The sequence below is a fragment of the Callorhinus ursinus genome, unplaced genomic scaffold, assembly GCF_003265705.2.
Source record: "Callorhinus ursinus isolate GAN/ISIS: 27379988/994484 unplaced genomic scaffold, GSC_fseal_2.0 scaffold71, whole genome shotgun sequence".
NCBI lineage: Eukaryota > Metazoa > Chordata > Mammalia > Carnivora > Otariidae > Callorhinus > Callorhinus ursinus.
In genome coordinates this window covers 364,442-386,029 of record NW_027397133.1, presented here as the reverse complement: position 1 = coordinate 386,029, position 21,588 = coordinate 364,442, and the positions used below count along the sequence as shown (strand labels likewise).

The 21,588-nt window shown below is 52.1% G+C and overlaps 2 protein-coding genes across 5 annotated transcripts; one reads left to right on the top strand and one right to left on the bottom strand.

Moving 5' to 3' along the window:
• Nucleotides 1-10: 10 nt before the first annotated feature.
• LOC112806985 (beta-1,4-galactosyltransferase 3-like) lies at nucleotides 11-14,427 on the bottom strand. Of its 3 annotated transcripts, none has more exons than XM_073886458.1 (6): nucleotides 13,993-14,427; nucleotides 5,103-5,383; nucleotides 3,592-3,854; nucleotides 1,942-2,129; nucleotides 1,017-1,118; nucleotides 11-936 (listed from the first exon to the last, which is right to left on the bottom strand). In XM_073886458.1, exons 1-6 carry the CDS (start codon nucleotides 14,001-14,003, stop codon nucleotides 795-797), a joined length of 987 nt encoding a protein of 328 aa, XP_073742559.1. In that variant the 5' UTR covers nucleotides 14,004-14,427; the 3' UTR covers nucleotides 11-794. The 3 variants fall into 3 exon arrangements, with proteins under 3 accessions (XP_073742559.1, XP_025705321.2, XP_073742560.1); XM_025849536.2 differs by having other exon boundaries at nucleotides 3,619-3,854; XM_073886459.1 differs by lacking the exons at nucleotides 11-936; nucleotides 1,017-1,118 and adding an exon at nucleotides 1,132-1,392.
• A 117-nt stretch (nucleotides 14,428-14,544) lies between these two features.
• Nucleotides 14,545-20,214, top strand: LOC112806983 (cytoplasmic tRNA 2-thiolation protein 1). Of its 2 annotated transcripts, none has more exons than XM_025849529.2 (3): nucleotides 14,545-14,722; nucleotides 16,123-16,667; nucleotides 18,319-20,214. In XM_025849529.2, the coding sequence occupies exons 2-3, from the start codon at nucleotides 16,160-16,162 to the stop codon at nucleotides 18,882-18,884; spliced, it is 1,074 nt and encodes a 357-aa protein (XP_025705314.1). In that variant the 5' UTR covers nucleotides 14,545-14,722; nucleotides 16,123-16,159; the 3' UTR covers nucleotides 18,885-20,214. The 2 variants fall into 2 exon arrangements, with proteins under 2 accessions (XP_025705314.1, XP_025705315.1); XM_025849530.2 differs by having other exon boundaries at nucleotides 14,545-14,817.
• The last annotated feature ends 1,374 nt before the right edge of the window (nucleotides 20,215-21,588 follow it).

Here is a 21,588-nt window from a genome sequence, read left to right as displayed (position 1 = left end):
ACACTCATCACTACGCTCATAATCCTCTACCTGTGTGGGAACTCTGTCCTCTCTTTTATAAACATCAGATCATACCACACACGTGTGTGCACCTTGTTCTTTCCATGCTGTGGTGCATCTGCTCAGTGGTGTGTGGTATTCTGTGGGGTGAACATGCTAATTAATTCAACCATCCTCACAGGTTTTACTATTTGTTCTTCTCGCCGCTTTCTTTGCTACAAGACAGCAGCAGGACTGCATACCCCTGCAGGGCACTGGCCCAGGAGCCAGGTACCCAAATTTGATCCTACATCGGACACACAAGCTTTTAACTCCTCTGTCCTGGGTTTTTATTTTTATTTTTTTTAAGATTTTATTTATTTACTCATGAGAGATAGAGGGAGAGAGAGAGAGAGAAGCAGAGGGAGAAGCATGCAGGACTCGATCCCAGGACCCTGGGATCATGACCTGAGCCGAAGGCAGACGCTTCACCATCTGAGCCACCCAGGCGCCCTCTTCTGTCCTGGGTTTTTAAAGGATGATGCTAACAGTGCCTACCCCACAAGTTTTCATGAGAAGTAAATTGGTAGGTGAGTGGTCAGCACTTGGAACCACATGGAGAGAACCAGGGAATTTGAGTGGGGCTCTGAATCAATGCCTGGAAATGAAAGGGTGGGGATGAAGGTTGGCAGAGAGGAGAAGTGAGTAAAATAAACTCCTTTAATAGGCAACCAGTTGGGAGGGCTGCCCTGCAGCCCAGGTCTTAGAGATTCTGTTCCAGCCTCCAGCTCCCCCTCAGCTTGGCACGGGGGCTCCTAGGGCTGGGAAGCTGGGAAGTTGATGTCCACGGTGAGGTTGGTGTAGAGGGGCTGCAGCTCCTTGGACAGCAGCCTGTAGCCCAGTGAGTTTATGCCATCCTGCTGCCATCTGCAGCGGACTGAGGCCAGAAGGCCAGGGCTGGGGGGAGGGGCAGCCATGTGAGCCCAGGACTAAGGCACCGCCCAAGATGGGACATCCTGCCTCCAACCCCAACTTGCCTGTGGGGGCTCTGCTGGTGGCTGGGGTCCTGCCCCTCCAGCATGTGGTAGTGGCCAAAGAGCAGATGGGGTCGGGAGAGGAGCATCCCGCTCAGTTGCAGCCTTACACGGGGAGAGGGCAGGGAGGCCAGATGCCTGCCTCTGACAGGGTCCCTATGCCACACCCAGCCCTAAAGGCCACGGCGGCCTATGTCCCCCACACCATGGAGGGGCCTGCAGCCCCGTGCTAGGCTCCTCAAGCAGGGCCCCCTACCTGGCAGCGATGTCATGGTCCTTACGATCCCAGGCCCAGTACGAGCTGGGGAAGCCGTTTATCCTCAGGTAGTGAATGGGGCGCAGGGCAAACACCCCCCCAAGGTAGCCATGGTAGGGTAGCCTGGAGAGGCAGAGTTGGAAACAAGGAATTTCAGGCAACGGGGGCTCTGGCCAGGATCCCCAAGCATTATTTCTGGGTTTGCCCTACCCCAGTCACCCCTGTGATAACTAACCTCTCCCCTGACCCCTCAGGTGTCCCCTTCCCTGATCTTGGAGTAACCCTTCCTCTGCCCTCTGAGATGGGCCCTCACTTGACCTGGGATATCCCCTCCCCTAAATCATCTGACAGGCCCACCTTGTGACCCCTTAATGGCCCTTTCTCCCCAGACTCCTGGGATAACCCTCTCCTACCCCCTAGTCAGCCCATCCTTTCATACATGCCCTTCTCTGACCTCCATCATGACCCTTTCTATCACTGACCACCCCCCCCCAACACCTGCATCCAAAAGGTTCTTCCCTGTCTACAAGGCTTTTCCCTGGGCCCCAACATCCCTCTCTGCCTCGGTCCCAGGGATCAGGGCCTGGACCCTAACGATGGGAAGGGCGAGGTCCAGGAAAGCACAGGGCCTGGCCAACCATCCCCCCCAGGAGGCCCCCTCGTTCCACCTACTTGTAGTTGAACTTGTCAATGGCCACAGACACATGAGCAGGAAAGATGTCGCAGATGTAGAGGTTGCGGTCATCCTCTGGGAGGAGGTTCACATCGTGGAAAAAGACACAGTCCCATTCCTCCTCCTGCATGGCCTCCCAGAACCCCACATCACGCAGTTTGCCCCGGTTGAAGGCGGTGTTGTGCACCTGGGATGGACAGAGATGCTCGATGCTCCCTCCCCAGCAGGCAGGAGCATTTCCCCACCTGCCAGGCCCATCCTCTCCCCTTTTCAAGTGCCATTCTCTGGCCTGGACCCTATTCTCACTGGAGCTGGAAACCCCACAACTGTGTCCATGAGGGCACAGTTCAAAGGTTACCTCCCCTGGAAAACTTTTCCTGGATTCCCACCCCCATCCTAGGCAGTCAGTATCGTCAGCCCCCCAGCTCCGTCCATGGCCATTTTCAAGGTTCTCAAGGATCATCCCCTTCAAGAGACCATCTGAGGGAGGCAGGGGTTAGGGTGAGGAGGGAGCACCTACATCTGTTTCTGCTCCTACCAAAGACTGGGTCTGATGCCCAGAAACCATGACAGGGTTTGCCTCTCCCTCTCCTCTTCCTTCATCATCATCATGTTCTCCTTCATCATCACCACCTTAATCGTTACCATCATCACTTGCTATCATGTTCACCGCCAGCATGAGCACCAACACCATCCTCTTCACCATCTCTGATGCCATCAACACAATCACCTCACCTCCATCCCTGCTGTCAACATCACGCTCACCACCATCATCCTCACCACCTCGCCTCCATCCCTGCTGTCAACATCACCCTCACCACCATCATCCTCACCACCTCGCCTCCTTCCCTGCTGTCAACATCACCCTCACCACCATCATCCTCACCACCTCGCCTCCTTCCCTGCTGTCAACATCACGCTCACCACCATCATCCTCACCACCTCGCCTCCTTCCCTGCTGTCAACATCACCCTCACCACCATCACCATCCTCACCCCCGGCACCAGCAGGATCTTAATCATCACCAGCAAAACCATCATCACCATCATCATTAGCACTATCACTTACTGAGTATCTACCATGTGCCAGGCCTTGACCTCATTGCTTTAGTCATTAACTCAGTGAATGCTTCCTACAACCCAATGATGGAGGGGTTATTATTATCCCTGCCTCATGAATGAGAAAAGAGTGGCACAGAGTTCCCCAAGTTTATACATAGTTATACTGAGTGACAATGGGATGGATGGATGGATGGATGGATGGATGGATGATCAGTCCCACACTCTGACCACACAGGTAGTAATGGGCAACGCTGAGATTCAAACAAGCCTCCAAAGGACTCCAAACCCAGTGCTTTAAATTACTGCTCAGCTTCATTGCCCAACCTGGTCAGCCCTGGTCTCAGGGAGGCCTAGACTCAGTGGGACTGAGTCTTCCAGACAGCCATTTGAGCCGATCCCAGACTCAGCCAGTCTAGACCCAACCTACAGCCCCAGCTCTAATTTCCCCCCAGTTCAAGTTCTTCTTGCCTCATAAACCCAGCCCTCCCACCCCCTGGATGCTCTCTGGCCCAAATGCTGTCAGCTCAGAGACTGACATCTTCAGTCTTAACTCTCCACAGCCATGCTCAGACCCCTCTGTCTTCTTGCCTCTGGCCCTCCCCATTCCGGCTGCACCTGGTTCACCACGTAGATGGCATAGTGCAGTTGCTGGTGCTGCAGGAAGGGGTGCAGGTGGAAGAGCAGGTGCCGCAGGTGCTGGTCTTGCCCATAGCAGGGCACCACAACTGCCGTGTGGTGCCGTGTCCAGCAGTCAGGCGGCCAGTACTGGTCTCCCAGCTCCACCAGCGGGTTCTTTTCCAGCACCTGCTCCATCGTCAAGTTCTCTGGGATCATCACCTTCAAGGGGCCATCTGAGAGAGGCAGACGCCGGGGATGGTCAGGGATCTGCCCCAGAAAACCCACAACCCAGCTGTACTGGGTTCAATCATGTCCACCCCCCCAAACCATATCCACTAGCACTTCAGCATGTGACCTTATTTGGAAATAGGGTCTACACAGATGTAGATGGTGAGAATTTAGAAGTATTGGATGAGGGTGGGCCCTAAATGCAATTACTGGTGTCCTTATAAGAAGATCATGTGAAGACCCAGAGACAAGGCGGCCGTGGAGGCAGAAATCAACGTGACGTGCCTACAAGCCAAGGAAAGCCAAGGATTGCCAGCAACCACCAGAAGCTAGGAGAGCGGTGTAGGACGGTTTCTCTCTCAGGGCATCTGGAAGGAACCAACCCTGCCGACACCCTGATTTTGGACTTCTGGCTTCCAGAACTGTGGGAGAAAACTTCCTGTTGTTTTAAGGGTGTCTCTCCTGGGGTGATTCTCAGGCCACCCGCTCTCCCTACACCTCAGACTGCTCCTTCCAGTTCCTCTCACTGAGGGCTCCACCACCCACCCACCCAGCCCCAGCTGTGGCTCCTCCCCCTCTCCGTGGCAGACCGCATTTTTTTCCAAAGACACCACCACAGTATCTCTGACCCAACATGCCCTTCTTACAATGTGACTTTGATGCTCCTCCCAAGGAGAGGTGAGTCTATGTCCCCGCCCCTTAAAATTGGGTGGGCTTTTATGACAGTCTCAACGAGTGGGGTATGTCAGAAATGACACTACATGGCTTTTGAGACTAGATCATGGCTTCTGCCTGATTTATGTGAACACTTGCTCCTGAAGCCTGCGGTTGCCATGTAAGTGCTCAGGCCGCCATGCAGTAAGGAAGCCCAAACGAGCCCACTGGAGGGGCTACTCGGACCCTCTGAGATTGCGGGGAGAGAACGGGGTGCTTCTACCCACTGCTGTTTTAGCTCCAGCCACATCTCACTGCAACTGCATGAAAAACCTGGACCACGACTGCCCAGCGGGACCCTTCCCCAAACTCCCGACCCGGACACACATTGAGAGCTGATGACTGTTTAGAAACACTAATTTCTGGGGTGGTTCATTATGATGCAGCCACAGATGACCAGCACATGTTCTCCATCACCCCCAGCCACCAGGCCCATGCCTTCTGCTTCCAGGATCTGCCCCCCCCTCCCCAGGGAGTCCTGCTAGCTCCCCAAAGCCTGACACAGGGTTGGGGGGTGTAGGACGCCCCCACAAGCTTACTGATGTAGGGTGAGATGAGGGGGCAGCTGGGCAGGTGCTCTTCACTAACGTCCACAGGGTGGATCTGGCTGAGGTTGGCATACACATCCTGGGAAGAGGCCCCTGCAGAGGAGACTGAGACCAAAAAGGGCAACTCTTCTCCCACCATTGGCCTGTCCCGTATCAGGATGTGCAAGGAGGAGGCGAGGCTGTGGCGGTTGTGGTTCTGGTGGAGGAATGCCCCCATAAGCAGCAGCTGTACCCCCAGAAATAATAACAGGAGCCCCCTCTGCTGTTCCATTTTGGGAAAAGAAGCAGAAGGTCATTCTTCCCGTTTTGCAAACCCCTCACTTTTACCCCACGTAGCTCAGTTGCAGGGGCCTGCACCCACCCCTCCATGACTGGCTTTGCACACTGGAGAGTGGGGCAGAGTGAGAGAATGGCGAGGCCACTCAAGCTGCGCCCCCTGCAGGAAGAACCTGCCTTGGGCACATCTCCAGCCTCATCTCTTCCAGCTGGTCCCCTCCGAACCCCATGGTCACAGTGGACCCTAGCTGGTTCCTTCCCTGGGTGAGCGACTCAATCTCTCTAAGGCTCAAGGTCCTCATCTATAATGGGGACTACAGTGGGATCGAGCTCACTGGGTTGCTGCACCAGGACACACAGTGTGCAATGCAACCCGGCTCCAGAGTACTCCAGACTGTGCCCAGTCTGCTTGTATCTCCAGCATCCTGTAGGAAAGGGACGTACCTGACTCCTGTTTATTCTGGGTGCCCTTCCCTTCCCAACGGGCGCCAAGTAGCCCCTAGAGGCTTATGCAGCCTCTGTATGTACCTCCGCCACAGTTTGATCTTCCTGGATTGTGACCATCCTGTCAACCGCCCCCATCAGAGTAGGAGCTTGCAGAGAACAGGGTTCAGGACTGACTCATCTCTGGGTCCTTGGCATTTCCTAGGGCAGGAGGGCCCAGGAAATGAATAATGAATGAGTGAGTGAATGAATGATTCACCACCTGATACACTCCTGCTCGTCCTCAGCCACCGCAAGTTCTCCTCGCCTGGGAGCCTCCTCCACATCCTCCCCTCCCTGCTTCAGCCCTCCTCGTCCCGTATGTCAGCTGTCACTGCTCTGGCCACCAGACCAGGAATGGTCCGTGTCCAGATCTCCTTCCTGCACCAGCCTGGGAGTGGGGCAGGCCTCGACCCAGTTCAGCCCTGGGTCCCCAGCATCACCTGACACGAGGGCTGAGCATTTATTCATCTCTAGTTACTAAGCATCACTTCTGTGCCAGTATTATTGTGGGAATCAACGAAGCCGCCACAAGCAAAATTAACAAAAACCTCTACCCCCGGGAAACCCACATTCTGGTGGGAAAGACAGACAGGAAAACAGGTCATTTCAGAGAGCAATAAAAACCTATACATCAAAAGGGGTGGAGGAGGAAATGGATGGAGAGTAAAGAAATGGCCGGAGGCTGGGCAGAGGGAACAGCAGGTGCAAAGGCCCTCAGGTGGGCAGGGGGAGTCAAAGGGCACTGAACAGTCATACACAACGTTGGTGTCCTTCTCACTAAATTGGTGAGCGTATTTTTAGATGAACCAGATTATCTCATCACAGAAGCAGGCTCCGTACTGAATCTCAAATGTGGTACAAGATAGAATGTGATCGGGGACAGAAAATCCTTCAATTTTGATGCATGGAAACAAGAATCCAGTGTCAGTAGCAAATTCTCTGTTGTGGGGCAGGAATAAGGGAGAACTACCTACTGGCAGAATTCCTCTTAGCTTTTCAGCTGGAAAGACAGCATACAGAGGAGTGCTGTTTCATAGAATACCAAGCAAGACTTTTGAGTGGCACTCCAAAGGCAGATGCCCCCTCCTTGAATGAAAATGAGAAGAAACCCCCACATATGGGGGAAAGGCACCCCGTCCACACGCAGAAGACAACTGATTGTCAAGTATGCCTCAGGGACCTCCGCTGGACTTGGTGCTGCCGTTTGGGACCCAAACCAGTCTTTGAATCATGCTGGTAGAGTTGACCCAGCAATTTCTGAATGTATTCACTGAAAACAGCAGGGCTCATACTAATCCCTATTTCCCAGCGGTGAATGCTTCGGGTGTAGACCGTGCCTGAGTCCAGCCACACTGGCCAGTGTCGCCTCCTTCTTGCACATCCCCAGCTGCTCTGTCAACAGTTGGGGGGGCCAAAAGAGCCTCTATGGTGACTCTTTTCCCCCTTCCCAGGCAGGGGGTGGGCGAGGTTGGAGGAGCAAGGAGTCTTCCACGGTGTATGTGTGCTCAGGAGCATGATTCTTCACGCAGGAGTCAGCTGCATCTGGTGGTTTCCGTGGGGCCACCAACAAAGGGAGTGTGTTGGACACACATCACCCAGTGTTAGGACACCCAGGCCCACATATCCAGACTTCCTCCTCCTCCTGCAGGACAGGAAAGTCTGCTATTGAAAGTGTGGTCTATCTCCCAGAGAGCCGAGTAAAAAGGACCCCTCTGACTCCACAGGAAACGTGACAGGATTTTGTGGACAGCAACAAGCGATTATCTTCTGACTCCTCATTTTATAATTAATCCCTATTGCAAATACAGGGGTTATGACTTAAGACATAGTGCTACCATCATTTGGCCTCCTGGGGGAGAAAACTGAATTACGAACAATGATTAAAAAAAAAAATTGGCAGCATAATCATGTGACTGTAGGTGTTGGCGTATAAGTGTTCCTGTTACTTCCTCAAAAAATAGAAGAGTCCAGTTCACCACTGTTGAAAGGTAAACCGGGTATGATAAATCAACTGCGTATTGTTTCCCAAAGTTACATAAGATTTCAAGAAAAAAATCTGACGTCTTACACTCACAGCAACTCCCATGCATAAGACATGATTCAAGTTAGTACACCCACATTTCCCAAGTGACATGTATCCAGGTCTCATTTAGTAAGTTATATTTTCATTTGGGGAAAACAAGCTTTGTTCGGCTGCTGTGTGGTGCGTGTATAACCCTTAAGAGCCTACTATGATCTGGGATACCCAGAGTCTCCCCGGAGTCTGGACTCCCTGGATCTCCCTAGGACATGGTCCCTCCCTCCTGGCAGGTTCCCGGTATATAGAACCTGTTTTATCTAGCAGAGGTCTTCCAAGTGGGATGTATACACACAACTCCCCGCATGGAAGTGTATTTCTATTCTGGTCATTTAGGTGACACTTGGTTCATGCTGGGATGTTCTGTATTCAGAACAACCAAAGCTGGGGCGCCTGGGTGGCTCAGCCATTAAGCGTCTGCCTTTGGCTCAGGTCATGATCCCAGGGTCCTGGGATCGAGCCCCGTATCAGGCTCCCTGTTAAGCAGGAAGCCTGCTTCTCCCTCTCACAGTCTTCCTGCTTGTGTTCCCTCTCTTGCCATCTCTCTGTCAAATAAATAAATAAAATCTTGAAAAAAAAAGAACAACCAAAGCATGACAGTTTAGTAGAACTAATTCTTTTTTAAAAATTCAACTGAAATGTTTTCAGGGGAAATTTTTTCAAGTTATACTGAATAAAACATCCAGTAAAAATTAATGGTTCCCATTAGAATTGATATGCATTTTTCTCTTAGGTACTTAAAGCCTATTTGAGTCATGTCATAAAATATTTATTCCATTAAACAGCCAATTCTCATCTCATGTCACCTTGGAAAACATATAATATTTTTCACCTCTGAGTAACAAAACAAAAACCTTTAATGTTGGAAATTGTCAGATGCCAGGGACGCCTGGGTGACTCGGTTGAGCGACTGCCTTCGGCTCAGGTCATGATCCTGGAGTCCCGGGATCAAGTCCCACATCAGGCTCCCTGCTCAGCGGGGAGTCTGCTTCTCCCTCTGACCCTCTTCCGTCTCGTGCCATCTCTCATTCTCTCTCTCTCAAATAAATAAATAAAATCTTTAAAAAAAATTGTCAGATGCCAATTTAAGATGAGGATACAAAATTTTTCACTATGTTTTTGGGGCCTCCCAAACAAAAGTGTTTTAGAATTACTATAATACACAAATATATACATACACACTCAGACCCTTTCTGTCTTAACTGGTTCCAAGATGTATGAAAAATTGTTTTAATAATTTCCTAAATCATAAAAGGGAATGGGAAAATTCACTCATTGGATCAGAAGTACATGTACTAAGCTTCTTGGTTAAGGTCCCGTTGTCCTGGGGAGTGGGGCAGGATGACCCTCAAATTTGCTCAGACGTTCTCATGGTCCGAAGCAGGGCTGTCCAGTATAATGCAAGTCACAGACATAATTTTACATTTCTATTAGTCATGTTTATAAAGTAAAAATAAACAGGTGCAATTAATTTAACATTACACTTAACCCAATATAGCAAAAATATTATGATTTCAACATGTAGTCAAGGTAAAAAATTACTTGAGAGATTATTTTACATTCTTTTTTCACATAAAGTCTTCTAATCTGGTATTTTATGTTTACCACACGGCTCTATTCAGACTAGACACAGTTTGTTACCCACACACAGCTAGTGGGCACCATACTGAAGAGCCACACTTAGGACATCTGTACTTATCTCCTATGTGCCTGGAAAAAAAACCTGTATTCTCACATCATCAGCTCTTCAGACCATTACTTCAAGCTTGTCAGGAGTCTTGTTGAAATTTTCCATAGCTTTAGTTTCTTGTCTGCTTGATGAGAAAGATATACTAAAATGTCACAGTGCTTCTAGAATGTGTCCATTTTTCTCCTCATCCTGCTCAATTTGGCTTTATTTCTTTGGAGATTGTGTTGTTAGGTACATCCAGGTTTAGAATTGTTTTGTCATCCTGGTGATTCCTTCTTCATTTGTGATGACACTCTTTATTACTCATAGTGCTTTTTGACTCGAAAATCTGTTTGGTGGTTGTAGCTGAACTTAGATTTCTTTGTGCTGTTTTCCTGGTATATCTTTTTCTCCCCTCTTACATTCACACTTTTGAGTCTTTACTTATTAGATGTGGGTCCCGTGTGTACAGCACATAACTTTTTTCTTAATTCTCCTGATGATTCAGACAATTTTGCTAGTTCCTATTCTTTTCTTTTTTCAAAGATTTTATTTATTTATTTGACAGAGAGAGAGACAGCGAGAGCAGGAACACAAGCAGGGGGAGTGGGAGAGGGAGAAGCAGGCTCCCCGCAGAGCAGGGAGCCCGATGCAGGACTCGATCCCAGGACCCTGGGATCATGACCTGAGCCGAAGGCAGACGCTTAATGACTGAGCCACCCAGGTGCCCTTGCTAGTTCCTATTCTTCCCACAGCAAATCTTAACCATCAGGGAAATTCAAATCAAAACCACAACGAGATACCACCTTACACCAGTTAGAATGGCAAAAATTGATAAGGCAAGAAACAACAAATGTTGGAGAGGTTGGGGAGAAAGGGGAACCCTCTTACACTGTTGGTGGGAATGCAAGTTGGTACAGCCACTTTGGAAAAGTGTGGAGGTTCCTCAAAAAATTAAAAATAGAGCTACCCTATGACCCAGCAATTGCACTACTGGGTATTTACCCCAAAGACACAGATGTAGTGAAAAGAAGGGCCATATGCACCCCAATGTTCATAGCAGCAATGTCCGCAATAGCCAAACTGTGGAAAGAGCCGAGATGCCCTTCAACAGATGAATGGATAAAGAAGATGTGGTCCATGTATACAATGGAATATTACTCAGCCTTCAGAAAGGATGAATACCCAACTTTTACATCAACATGGAGATTATGCTAAGTGAAATAAGTCAAGCAGAGAAAGTCAATTATCATATGGTTTCACTTATTTGTGGAACATAAGGAATAGCAAGGAGGACATTAGGAGAAGGAAGGGAAAAATGAAGGGGGGGAACTGGAGGGGGAGACAAACCATGAGAGACTATGGACTCTGAGAAACTGAGGGTTTTAGGGGGGTGGGGGATGGGTTAGCCCAGTGATGGGTATTAAGGAGGACACATACTGCATGGAGCACTGGGTGTTATATGCAAACAATGAATCATGGATCACTACATCAAAAACTAATGATGTATTGTATGGTGACAAAACAAAAGATTTTTTCTTTTTTTACGTAATCTCTACATCAAACATGGGGCTCAAACCTATAACCCCAAGATCAAAAGTCACATGCTCTTCTGAGACTGAGCCAGCCAGCTGCCCCCACGGCAAATCATATTTAAAAACATTTCTTAATAATTTCCCCTAATCTAAATCAACATTAAGCTTTTAGGTTTTATAAACTAATATAATCCACAAAGGGAGTCCTGACCTTACTTGAACTCTAACCCATTGTCTGGTTGGGGGTGTCTTGGGAGATATGGTGGTAGAGCTCAGGGAAGGTTTCCCCAAAGAGGTAGCATTCTGGGCAGATCCTGAAGGATAAGTATGCATTCAACCCCCATGACAAGGGAGGGAAAGGCATGCTAGGCAAAGAGAGATGGAGGCATCCGAGAGCTTGGTGTGCCTCCGTAGAGGTGGTAATGGTACCTCACATCTTCAGAGCACTTATTATGGCCCAAGAGCTGTTATAAGCACTCATCAAGTGTTCTCTCTTCTCAGCCTCAGCACTACTGACATTTTGGGCATGTTAGTTCTTTGCTAGAGGGGCTGTCCTGTGTGTTAGAGGTTTATAACACTGCTGGATGCCAGTCTCGCCCTACCCCAGTTTTGACAACCGAAAATGTCTCTGCCAAATGTCCTCTGGGGGTCAAAACCATCCCAGATTGAGAACCACTGCTCTCATCATATGAGGGCTGTACTATTATTATTTCTATCTTACAGGTGAGAAAATGTCAGTTGTCCACAGTTACACAACCAGGATGGTAATCCCAGGATCTGAACCAAGCTGCTTCTGTCCTTAACCACCACACCACATGGCAAGCTTCCTGCCTAGGCTCCGTGCTCACTGGGGTGCAAAGAAGAGTAGGAGACAGGAAAGGAGGGGTAAGCTAGGGGCAGCTCAGGTGACAGGGCCTCTGACAAAGTGAGGGACCAGGGGCTGTGGGAGCCCAGAAGTGGCTCATTAATGCAATGCAAGGGAGGACAGGTCCTGTAGGCTTCCTAGAGGAAGTACATCCACATGGCTACCTGGATGAGACATAGGAATCAGTGTGGTGAGGAGGGGTGAGGGAGGGAGAGTCTGCAGAAAGAGAGGATGGGATGTGCAAACACCTGACAGAACTAAGTTACTTCACTGGCCATTGTGTGGGACCTGCCAGAGGCTCAGGAGGCTGAAAAGTCATCAGGCGCTTGGTTGCAAACACCAGGTTGAAGGACTCAACCTTACCCTGCAAGTGATGAGAAGCTAGTCTTCTGCCCTCTCCAGAAGCCCCCGACACCAACTTACAGTCTTTTCCACTGGAATATTAATATGTTGCAACAAACAAAACAAATTTTTTGCAAAGCATCCCTAAGGAACTTCTGCCCAAACCGTGCCAGCTTGGTGGTGAATGTGGCCACTGAGGGCTAGAGGGACTGGTCCAGTTCTCAACACTACCAATTACTGCTGCCCCAGGCAAGTGACCTAAGGAACCAGAACACCCCAGCCCCAAGCATTTATTAAGCCCCGAGCACTGGTCTTAATGCTTTACATAGGTTAACTCATTTAATTCTTTAACCCAACAATGCTATTATCATCCCCACTGGAGAGATGAGGACACTCAAGCACAGAAAGTTTTCATCACTTACTCAAGGTCACACGACTAAGCAAGTGGCACAGGGAGTCAACTGGCAGGCTGGCTGGCTTTCACATCCTCCTTTTGCCAATGATGTCCAGTTTGAGGTAAACCTTTTTATCAATTTCTCAGCTGAAAGTATGTGGGTGGTGTTGAGATCTGCTCAAATATTTAGTGAAAGAAACTTGCAAAGTAGGAGACTAAAACCAACACAGAAACACATGAATTTGTACACCAGTTTTTGGGTGAGAAAACCAATGTACATCACAGCAGAATACCACTTAGGCCAGGGTTCCTCAGCTTTGGCACTGTTGTTTTGAACAGGGTAATTCTTTACAATGAGAGGCCATCCTGTACACATTATGTTTGGCAGCATCCTTGGCCTCTACCTACCAAACACGTCACACCCTTCCCCTGCTTCCTTGTTGTGACAACCAAAAATGTCTCCACAGAGTGCCAAATGTTCTCTGAGGTACAAAACCACCCCCAAACTGAGAACTGACTTACAGACTATCAGTAGGTTGCCTGAGGTTTGGCAACTCTCACCCCACTCCTCGCTTTCAAAGAAAAATTAGGCCTGGTCACGAAAGGAAAGGCATCCCTGGTTATGAAAACTAAATGGGATGAAAATAATGAAAGTTTACTGCTTGGTGAACAAACACTTTCCATACTACCTCATTTATCTTCACAAACAGTCTTATGAGGCAAATTCTGTTATTACCCCCACTTTACAGAGGAGGAATTTGACAGGTTGCCTGGAAATGCAGAGTACATCCAGTTGCTCAGTAAGCGCTGATCTTTCCCCCACGTCCTGCCTCGCGGGACTTGTAACGTCTGGGCCCCTGCAGCCCCGGACATCTGGTCCCTCCACGTCAAGCTTCATCATCCTTATCTCCCCAGCCACGCCTGACACTCCTATGTCCCCCAGGGCCCCAGGGCAGGACCTGGAACACAGGAAGCCTCAGGACATCACTAACGTACGAGCCCGATGACCCGGGTTCAACCCTCTTGACAGCTGCAGACGCTCAAACGTCCCCCATCACCCTTCACTCTCAATCCTATCAAGGGCCTCACAGGGGTAGAGACAAGAGAACCTCGGAATATAACACGCAGGAGAGAAGGCAATTTGGGGGCTGGAAAGCGAATGAGGGGAGCAGGGCTCTGGCTGCCTCCTGGGAGAATGCACCCCAACCCTGGGAACCTTCCATCTCATGGGTCTTACCTGCCCTCCATCCCGAGCTCTGTCTTCAACCCCACAAGGCTGGAGGTGTGCACACTTGTCACTGAGCCACACCGGTGCGCAACTGTTCACCCGGGTCACTCCCCGAGCCTGGCGCGCGCGTGGAGAAGTGCAAAGCGCTCCTGTCAGCTCCGCGCACGCACAACCCCCCAGCCCGCACAATCGGGGCTCCCCGCGCGGGCGCGCACCCACTCCCACTCCCGTGGGGTGCGCGCAAAAGCCCACCCCGTGCCCCGGGCAACGCGGCCCAATCCCTGCAATCTGCGCAGTGCACGTGCTGCCTCTCCCTTGCGCACCCCTATTCCTTTCTCCCCCCACCCCGACGACTCTCCACTCGCATCTCGAATCCTATCATACTCCCCTAAGGGCAGAAAACCTAAAAAGCATCCGTCCCGTTTTTAGAATAAAGTGCATAGAGCGAGGTAGCCCTTACAAACCAGACGCCCCTGCTTTTGCGCAAGCGCAAACGACAGACGCGGCGGTCTGTCCTGGAGCACTCTGGGAGCCGTGGGCGGAGCGCCTGACGCAGCTGCGAGGCTCTCTGGGTGTGGGCCCTGCTGGTCCCCGAGCACTAGGCGCTTCGGGCCAAACCGCACCACCGGCAGCCGGGAGTCGTCGGCGGGTAAACCCAAAGCCTTCTGGGAGTCGTAGTCCCTTCACTCGCTTCCGCGTTTTCTCGGAGCCTGGACTTTCCTGCGCGGGTTCTACTCAGGTGAGTTCTTCCTGCCTCGGCGCGCCGATCCTGGCCCTTTGTCGTACTCCCGTGTAGCAGTTGAGGATCTCCATATCACTCTCCCACGCATTCCGGTAGGCATCCCTGGAGATACGGCACTCCTCTCCGTGATCCCCCAACGGCCTCTGGCGACCCTCGGGACTGGAGGGCCCTAAGCAGCTGGTGTCCCGGCTGATCCGCTTTAGGACTCTGCCTCTGTTCTGACTCCTTCTAGTTTCCACCCCCCAACCTGAGGGCGGTTCCAACGCACCCTCCTCTATCCTGGGTACAACCTGGAGTGATCAGGGCTGGCGTGGGGGGCGTCAGGCGGCCGTGGGAGCCCAGAGGAGGCGCCACACCCAGCCCGGGGTTCAGGAAAGACTTCCAGAGGAAAGGACCTCAAAATTTACCATGCCCAAACAAAATTAGAGATTCTCTGGCCTAAACCTACGCCTCTCACAGTATTTGCCTGTTCTCCCTTCTTCCCCACCTCCTCCCCACGAAATGAATGGTCCCACTGTCCTTCAACTGCAGAAGCCAGAAGTTGAAGCTTGAAGTTGTCCGTCCTCTCTGCTTCTCTCACCTACTGCCTCGCTCAACCAAGTCTCGTGTGAGACCCACCTGCTCTATTTCCAGAAGAGATCCAGAATCTGACCACTTCTCTCCACCTCCACTGCCTCTGCTCAGCCCTAAGCCACATTATTGTTCATCTGATCATTGCAGGAGCCTCCTTACTGGTCAGCTCTCGCCACTCTCCAACCTCTATTCACACGCAGCAGCCGGAGGGATCTTGTTAAAATTTAAATCAGGTCCTGTCACTCCATAGCTTACAACCATCCAATGGTTCCCATCTCATTCAGAATAAAATCCAAGCTCCTCGCCCTGCCAACCTCCAAGCCCTGGATCCTCTCCCCCCCTCAGCCATAACTCACTTTCCAAACAACTGAACATAGGCCCTGCCCTTCGGGTCTTTGCATTTGCTCTTAACTCTGTCTTGGAACATTCTTCCCACCCTGATCTAATGCCCGATCCTTCTTGTCGTTGTGGCCTCAGCCCAGAGGATAATTCCTTCATATTACTCCTTATGTTTGTAAAGTATCTTGGTTATTTACTTATCCATGGGTTCGCGCCTCCCTGCAACCGTTCCTATTTTGATCACTGCTGTCCCAGTGCCTAACGCATGTTGGGTAGATGGGAGGCAATGAATGGATACCTGTGGAATGGACAAATGAATAATGAACGTTTAAGCTGAGACTTGAAGGTACCAAGCTTGCACAAGTGCTGGGAGAGTATTCCAGGCAATGGGTGTACTCAGTGCTATCCAGGCCACCTCCCCGGAGGCTACGACCCCCGCAAACCAGAATCCGTATGTAACCTGCCTCCCCTCTCTCCCTGTCCAGGAGAAGCCAACTGCTCCCGGCCCGCCCGGAACCCGCGATGCCCGCCCCGCAGTGCGCCTCCTGCCACGCGGCGCGCGCTGCCCTCCGCCGCCCGCGCTCCGGTCAAGCGCTGTGCGGGGCCTGCTTCTGCACCGCCTTCGAGGCCGAGGTGCTGCACACGGTGCTGGCGGGCCGCCTGCTGCCGCCCGGCGCGGTGGTGGCCGTGGGGGCCTCCGGCGGCAAGGACTCCACGGTGCTGGCGCACGTGCTGCGCGAACTAGCGCCGCGCCTGGGCGTCTCGCTGCGCCTGGTGGCCGTGGACGAGGGCATCAGCGGCTACCGCGACGCGGCGCTGGCGGCCGTGCGACGCCAGGCGGCGCGCTGGGACCTCCCGCTCACCGTCGTGGCCTACGCAGACCTCTTCGGGGGCTGGACCATGGACGCCGTGGCCCGCAGCACGGCCGGCTCCGGCCGCAGCCGCGCCTGCTGCACCTTCTGCGGGGTGCTGCGGCGCCGCGCGCTGGAGGAAGGGGCGCGCCTCGTGGGAGCCACGCACATCGTGACGGGTGAGCGCAGGCACTGCAGCCGAGGGGCGAGGGGCCGGCACCTAAAGGGCCTGGGCCCGGGTCCAAGAAGTGGTGAAGGAGACGCTGGGTGTGCCCTGGGTGGAGGCTGTCCACGAGGAGAAGGGGATATGCATGCCCGCTGAAGGTGTGTGAAGTGAAGTACGGGCACAGTACGCGTGCGTGCCTGGGATGGGCGCTGCATGCTTTTGAGTCACCGCCATCACATTGGCAGCTAGAAGGGTGGAGGGGTACTCTCTGGGGGCTGTGGTTCCCTGCATTTAAAAAAATGGCATTCTTTGTGTCTCCCCTCACAAAAGGAGGCGAGTGAAGTGGTACCACCCATCAGAAGCCAACTGTAGTCTGAAACGCAACTATCTTTGAACTGCTTTTCTCTGTCGGCCTCTCCTCTCTGCTAACCCTTATTCTCTCCCGGTCATTACTTCCACACATAATCCTTGACCATTTACTGCGTACCAGGTACAAGCTACGTAGTCCAGAGCATTACCTAACCGCAGTTACCTCTTCTGTAAAATGGGCTTATTAATAATATCGAGGTCCCAGGGTTGTTGGGAATTAGATGAGTTATGTGTAGGCACTTAGACCAGAGACTGGAAACAGGAGGCATTACAGAAATGTTTGCCATGGTGATGACACACAAGACAGTCTCTGTTCTTGCTCTTCTCTCACATGCATAATTATAACCTGAGAAGTGCTACTAAAGAAAATCACACTTTGCCAGGTTATAGCCGGAGCACCCAGTGAAGGGAGAAGAGTAGGGGTTAGGAAGCATTTCCAGAGTGAGCGAAGACCTGAAGGCCACCCAAGTAACCAGTGAAGGTCGGACAGAGGGTCGGGTTCTGAGTAGAGGAAACAGCTTATACAAAGGCCCTGAGGAGGGTTAGTATGGCCAATTGGAGAAGCCCTAAGAAGACCAGTGTTTTACTGTCTGGACCATACAGACTCAAGTATAAGATGACAAGATGCAGAATAAGTAGAGATTTAGCTTATGTTTTTATGGTGATTGTTGTGTAAATATTCCCTTACTTCCTCCCTGGTCTTTCTGCATTCCGCGATCTGCATTCCCAGAGGCACTGAGACAAGAGCTCCCTTGAGAATCTCCATTAACGGTTAAATGCCATTTTGACTTCTGTGCAGTAGGAAGCACACTTCTGAGACTGAAATGGTACTTGTAGCGTAAAGCACTTTTACTACCTTCGTGAGAAGGCATCTAGCACAGGGCCTGGTTGGCCATAAGTGGGTGGCAAAGGAGGGCACCCCGAGTTGCTCCCCGGAAGTCTGTGTGTGTTCTCCTCTTGTTTCTCACTGTGACCACCTCCAGCCTCCACCTGGCTGTCCCATGGTGCCCAGGGGTCTCCATGGCCCTGTGTGGCCCTCCCTGCTGTTCCCCACACCCCTCTGCATCTCTCTGGGTCCTGGCTGCCCCACAGGGTCTGGGGTGTGAGGCCTCCAGGGCCTGGTCACCTTCTGCCACTTTCCATCCCCTCCCCATCTCTCTCTGGGTCCTGGGGGTGGGGTCTCCCTGGCCGGGTGGCACACTCCGTGCCACTCTGCAGGCCCCTCCCCGTCTGGCTGGGTCCTGGCTGCCCCACGGTGGCGCCCCCACCTCACCTGCTCTCCCTCTCTCCCCCAGGCCACAACGCCGACGACATGGCAGAGACCGTGCTCATGAACTTCCTGCGGGGCGACGCGGGGCGGCTGGCCCGGGGCGGGGGCCTGGGCTCGCGGGGCGAGGGGGGCGCACTGCCGCGCTGCCGCCCCCTGCAGCTGGCCTCGCAGAAGGAGGTGGTGCTGTACGCGCACTTCCGCCGCCTCGACTACTTCTCGGAGGAGTGCGTCTACGCGCCCGAGGCCTTCCGCGGCCACGCGCGCCACCTGCTCAAGCTCCTGGAGGCGGCGCGGCCGTCGGCGGCGCTGGACCTGGTGCACTCGGCCGAGCGCCTGGCCCTGGCCCCGGCCGCGCGGCCGCCGCCCCCCGGCGCCTGCTCCCGCTGCGGGGCGCTGGCCAGCCGCGCGCTCTGCCAGGCCTGCGCCCTCCTGGACGGCCTGCAGCGCGGCCGGCCCCGCCTGGCCATCGGCAAGGGCGGCGGGGCGCGCGACGAGGAGGGGCCGCCACCCCCGCCGCCCAGCGACCCCGGTTCTGCGCCGGGCCCCGCCGACGGGGAGTGCGGGGCGGCCTGTAAGGAGCGCTGCGAATAAACCCCCTCCGCCCGGGCTTCGGTGTGAGGTTGGGAGGGGGACGGACGGGACCGGTTACCGGTGACCCCGCAGAAGCTGAGGCCTGGACTCCTGGGACTGAGGTAAGAGGGGTTGGGACGTGGACTCTTGGATCTAAAAGAGAAGAGAACTGAACAACTTCCCATTCCCAACCAGTGGAAATTAGGGGGCTGCTTACTTAGTACTCTGCCCAGTTCTGGGCATGCTCAGGATAGTCCAAGCCTTCTTGAGCACCTACTGTGTGTCATGATTGGCTGTAGGTGAGATTAGCAAAACCACTTGACTTGGTGGGCTCTGGTCATTTACAGTAACCACGATGCTTATCTTTGAGCGCTGTGCATCCTGCAGACGCCACAAGGTCTCATTTCATCCAAACCACACACGATCTCATTGGCCTGAGGTCACCTAGCTGGAGATGGACAGAACTGGGGGCCCCCACCCAGACCTGCACCTGGAGCTCTTCAAGACGGTGGATTTGCTCCCCACCCCACCCCCCCAAAATCTCTCCTAGTGTCTCTGCGTGATGGGTGAGGAGCAGCTGGGTGGGCTCCCCAGACCTCAGATTATGGAGGCAGAGCTGGATGAGCCTGGGTCAGTGACTTAACCTTTCTGGTCTTCGGTTTCCTCCTCTGAAATGGAATTACACCCCTCCACCCCCCATCAAAGCGCTGTTGTGAGGATTTGATAGTGTGCTCAATATATGGTGGCCAACTTTGTGGGTCATATTACATTATGGCCACCAGGGGGCTCTGGGTTTCAGATTTGCTACCCTGTGCTTCCAAGAGGGTGTGAGGCCCAGAAAAGCTTCCAGCAGGACCCCTGGGGAGAGACTTGGCTTTCTCAGTCCCCCCTCCAAGGGGGGGCCTGGCCTGGTCCCTTGTCAGGAATGCCCTCTCTTTGCCGTCTTCCTTCTCAAATCCTCCAGGGTATTTCTAGAAGCCTTCCTGTCTCTTCTCACCTGCCCAGCCTGGGACATAGGATTCTTCCCAAGTCCCAGCCCCCAGCTCCTGCCCTCATGTGCCATCCACACTCTGGTTCTTGTTCTCCCTAACTGGACTGAGGTTTGAAGGCGGATCTCCCACCCCACCAGATAACCAACATCATTTATTCAATATGTACTGAATCCCTAATGTGTGCAGGGGCATTTCTAAGCATTGTTGAACAAAAAAACAAAAAAACAAAAAAAACCTCTTACTCAAGTCTCCTGGCTGGCTCAGTCAGTGGAGCATGCCACTCTTGATTTTGGGGTTGTGAGTTCGAGCCCCACATTGGGTGTAGAGATTACCAAAAATAAATAAACTTTAAAAAAATCCATCTCACTCATGGAGCTTGCAGTATTGTGGGAGAGGGGCAATAGACAAATCAGGACGTAATGTGACGTCTGATGATGCATGCTATGAATAACAAAGCAGCTTAAGGGGAAAAGGTGTGAAGGGGGTGCTAGTTCAGTTTGGGAGGTCAGGGCCCTTTTGAGAAAGTGACTTGAACAGAGCCCGAAATAAAGCAAGGGAGGTTTCTAGCTATGACAGAGAATCTCGTGTCAGAACACTGCCACTGAGACCAACTGGAAAAGAAAAAATAGATCTATAACAAAGCAAGCTATCTGAAGACATCAAAGAGCTACCAAGGCAGTCAGGATCCCACGGAAGAGGCTCATTCTGCTGCAGGGGCCAGAAAGCTGAGGAACAGGCAGAAAGCATAGGCTAAGAAGTTGGGGATCTGAGCAGAGCTTTCAAGAGTGTCACGGGACAGGAGACAGGATTAGAGTCCGGGACTAGGTAGGCAGGGACTCGAGGGGCCAGAACCTGGGGTGACGGGAAGAGCACTGAGGTCATCCAGACACTGGGTTCATATTTTCCCCTGGACAGTTTCATGGAACCGGGTAAATAAAGTTTGATGTTCAGGGTCTCGTACAAAATAGAGGCCCAGTAAGCACCTGTTAGGACCCAAGTAAGGTCACAGAAGTAAGGGTCACCTGGAAGTGGACCCACCCACAAAAACACCAGAACCTAGCTTCAAACACACTCAATCCCAGGCCAGGTGAAGATCCCTACTCTGTCTGCTTGCCAGAAAGCAAAAGTTAGGGTAGCCCTGGCCACTGAGCCTGTTTACACTTATGTTGATAAAAATTAAATATAGTGGTGCCTCAGTCAGTTAAGCATCTGACTCTTGGTTTCAGCTCAGGTCATGATCTCAGGGTCTTGGGATGGAGCCCTGAGTAGGGCTCCGGGCTCAGCAGGGAGTTTCTCTCCCTCTGACCCTCTCCCCGCTTATGTGCGCTGGGAGAAGGTCTCTCTCTCTAAAATAAACAAATCTTTAAAAAAAATTTTAATTTAATTCAAAACTCAGTTCCTCAGTCACACTAAACACATGTGACGTGCTCCATAGCTGCACACGGCTGGTGGCTGCCATACCAAACCATGCAGATACACTCTTCCCATCATCACAGAACCTTCCTTTGCGCAGTGCTATTCTAGAGATTTCTAGTATCCAGGGGGGCAAAATTTCCACCTGAGCCTCAGAAAATCCCTACAATTTTTCATACAAAATACCTGACCTTCAATTTAAAAATCTGCCAGGGGATAGGACAAAATGATGGCGTACGGAGAGAAACAGCATAGACATCTCAGGTGATCCAGATGCAGGAGTTTCAGGCATGGACTTGAACCGCTGTCACCATGCTCAA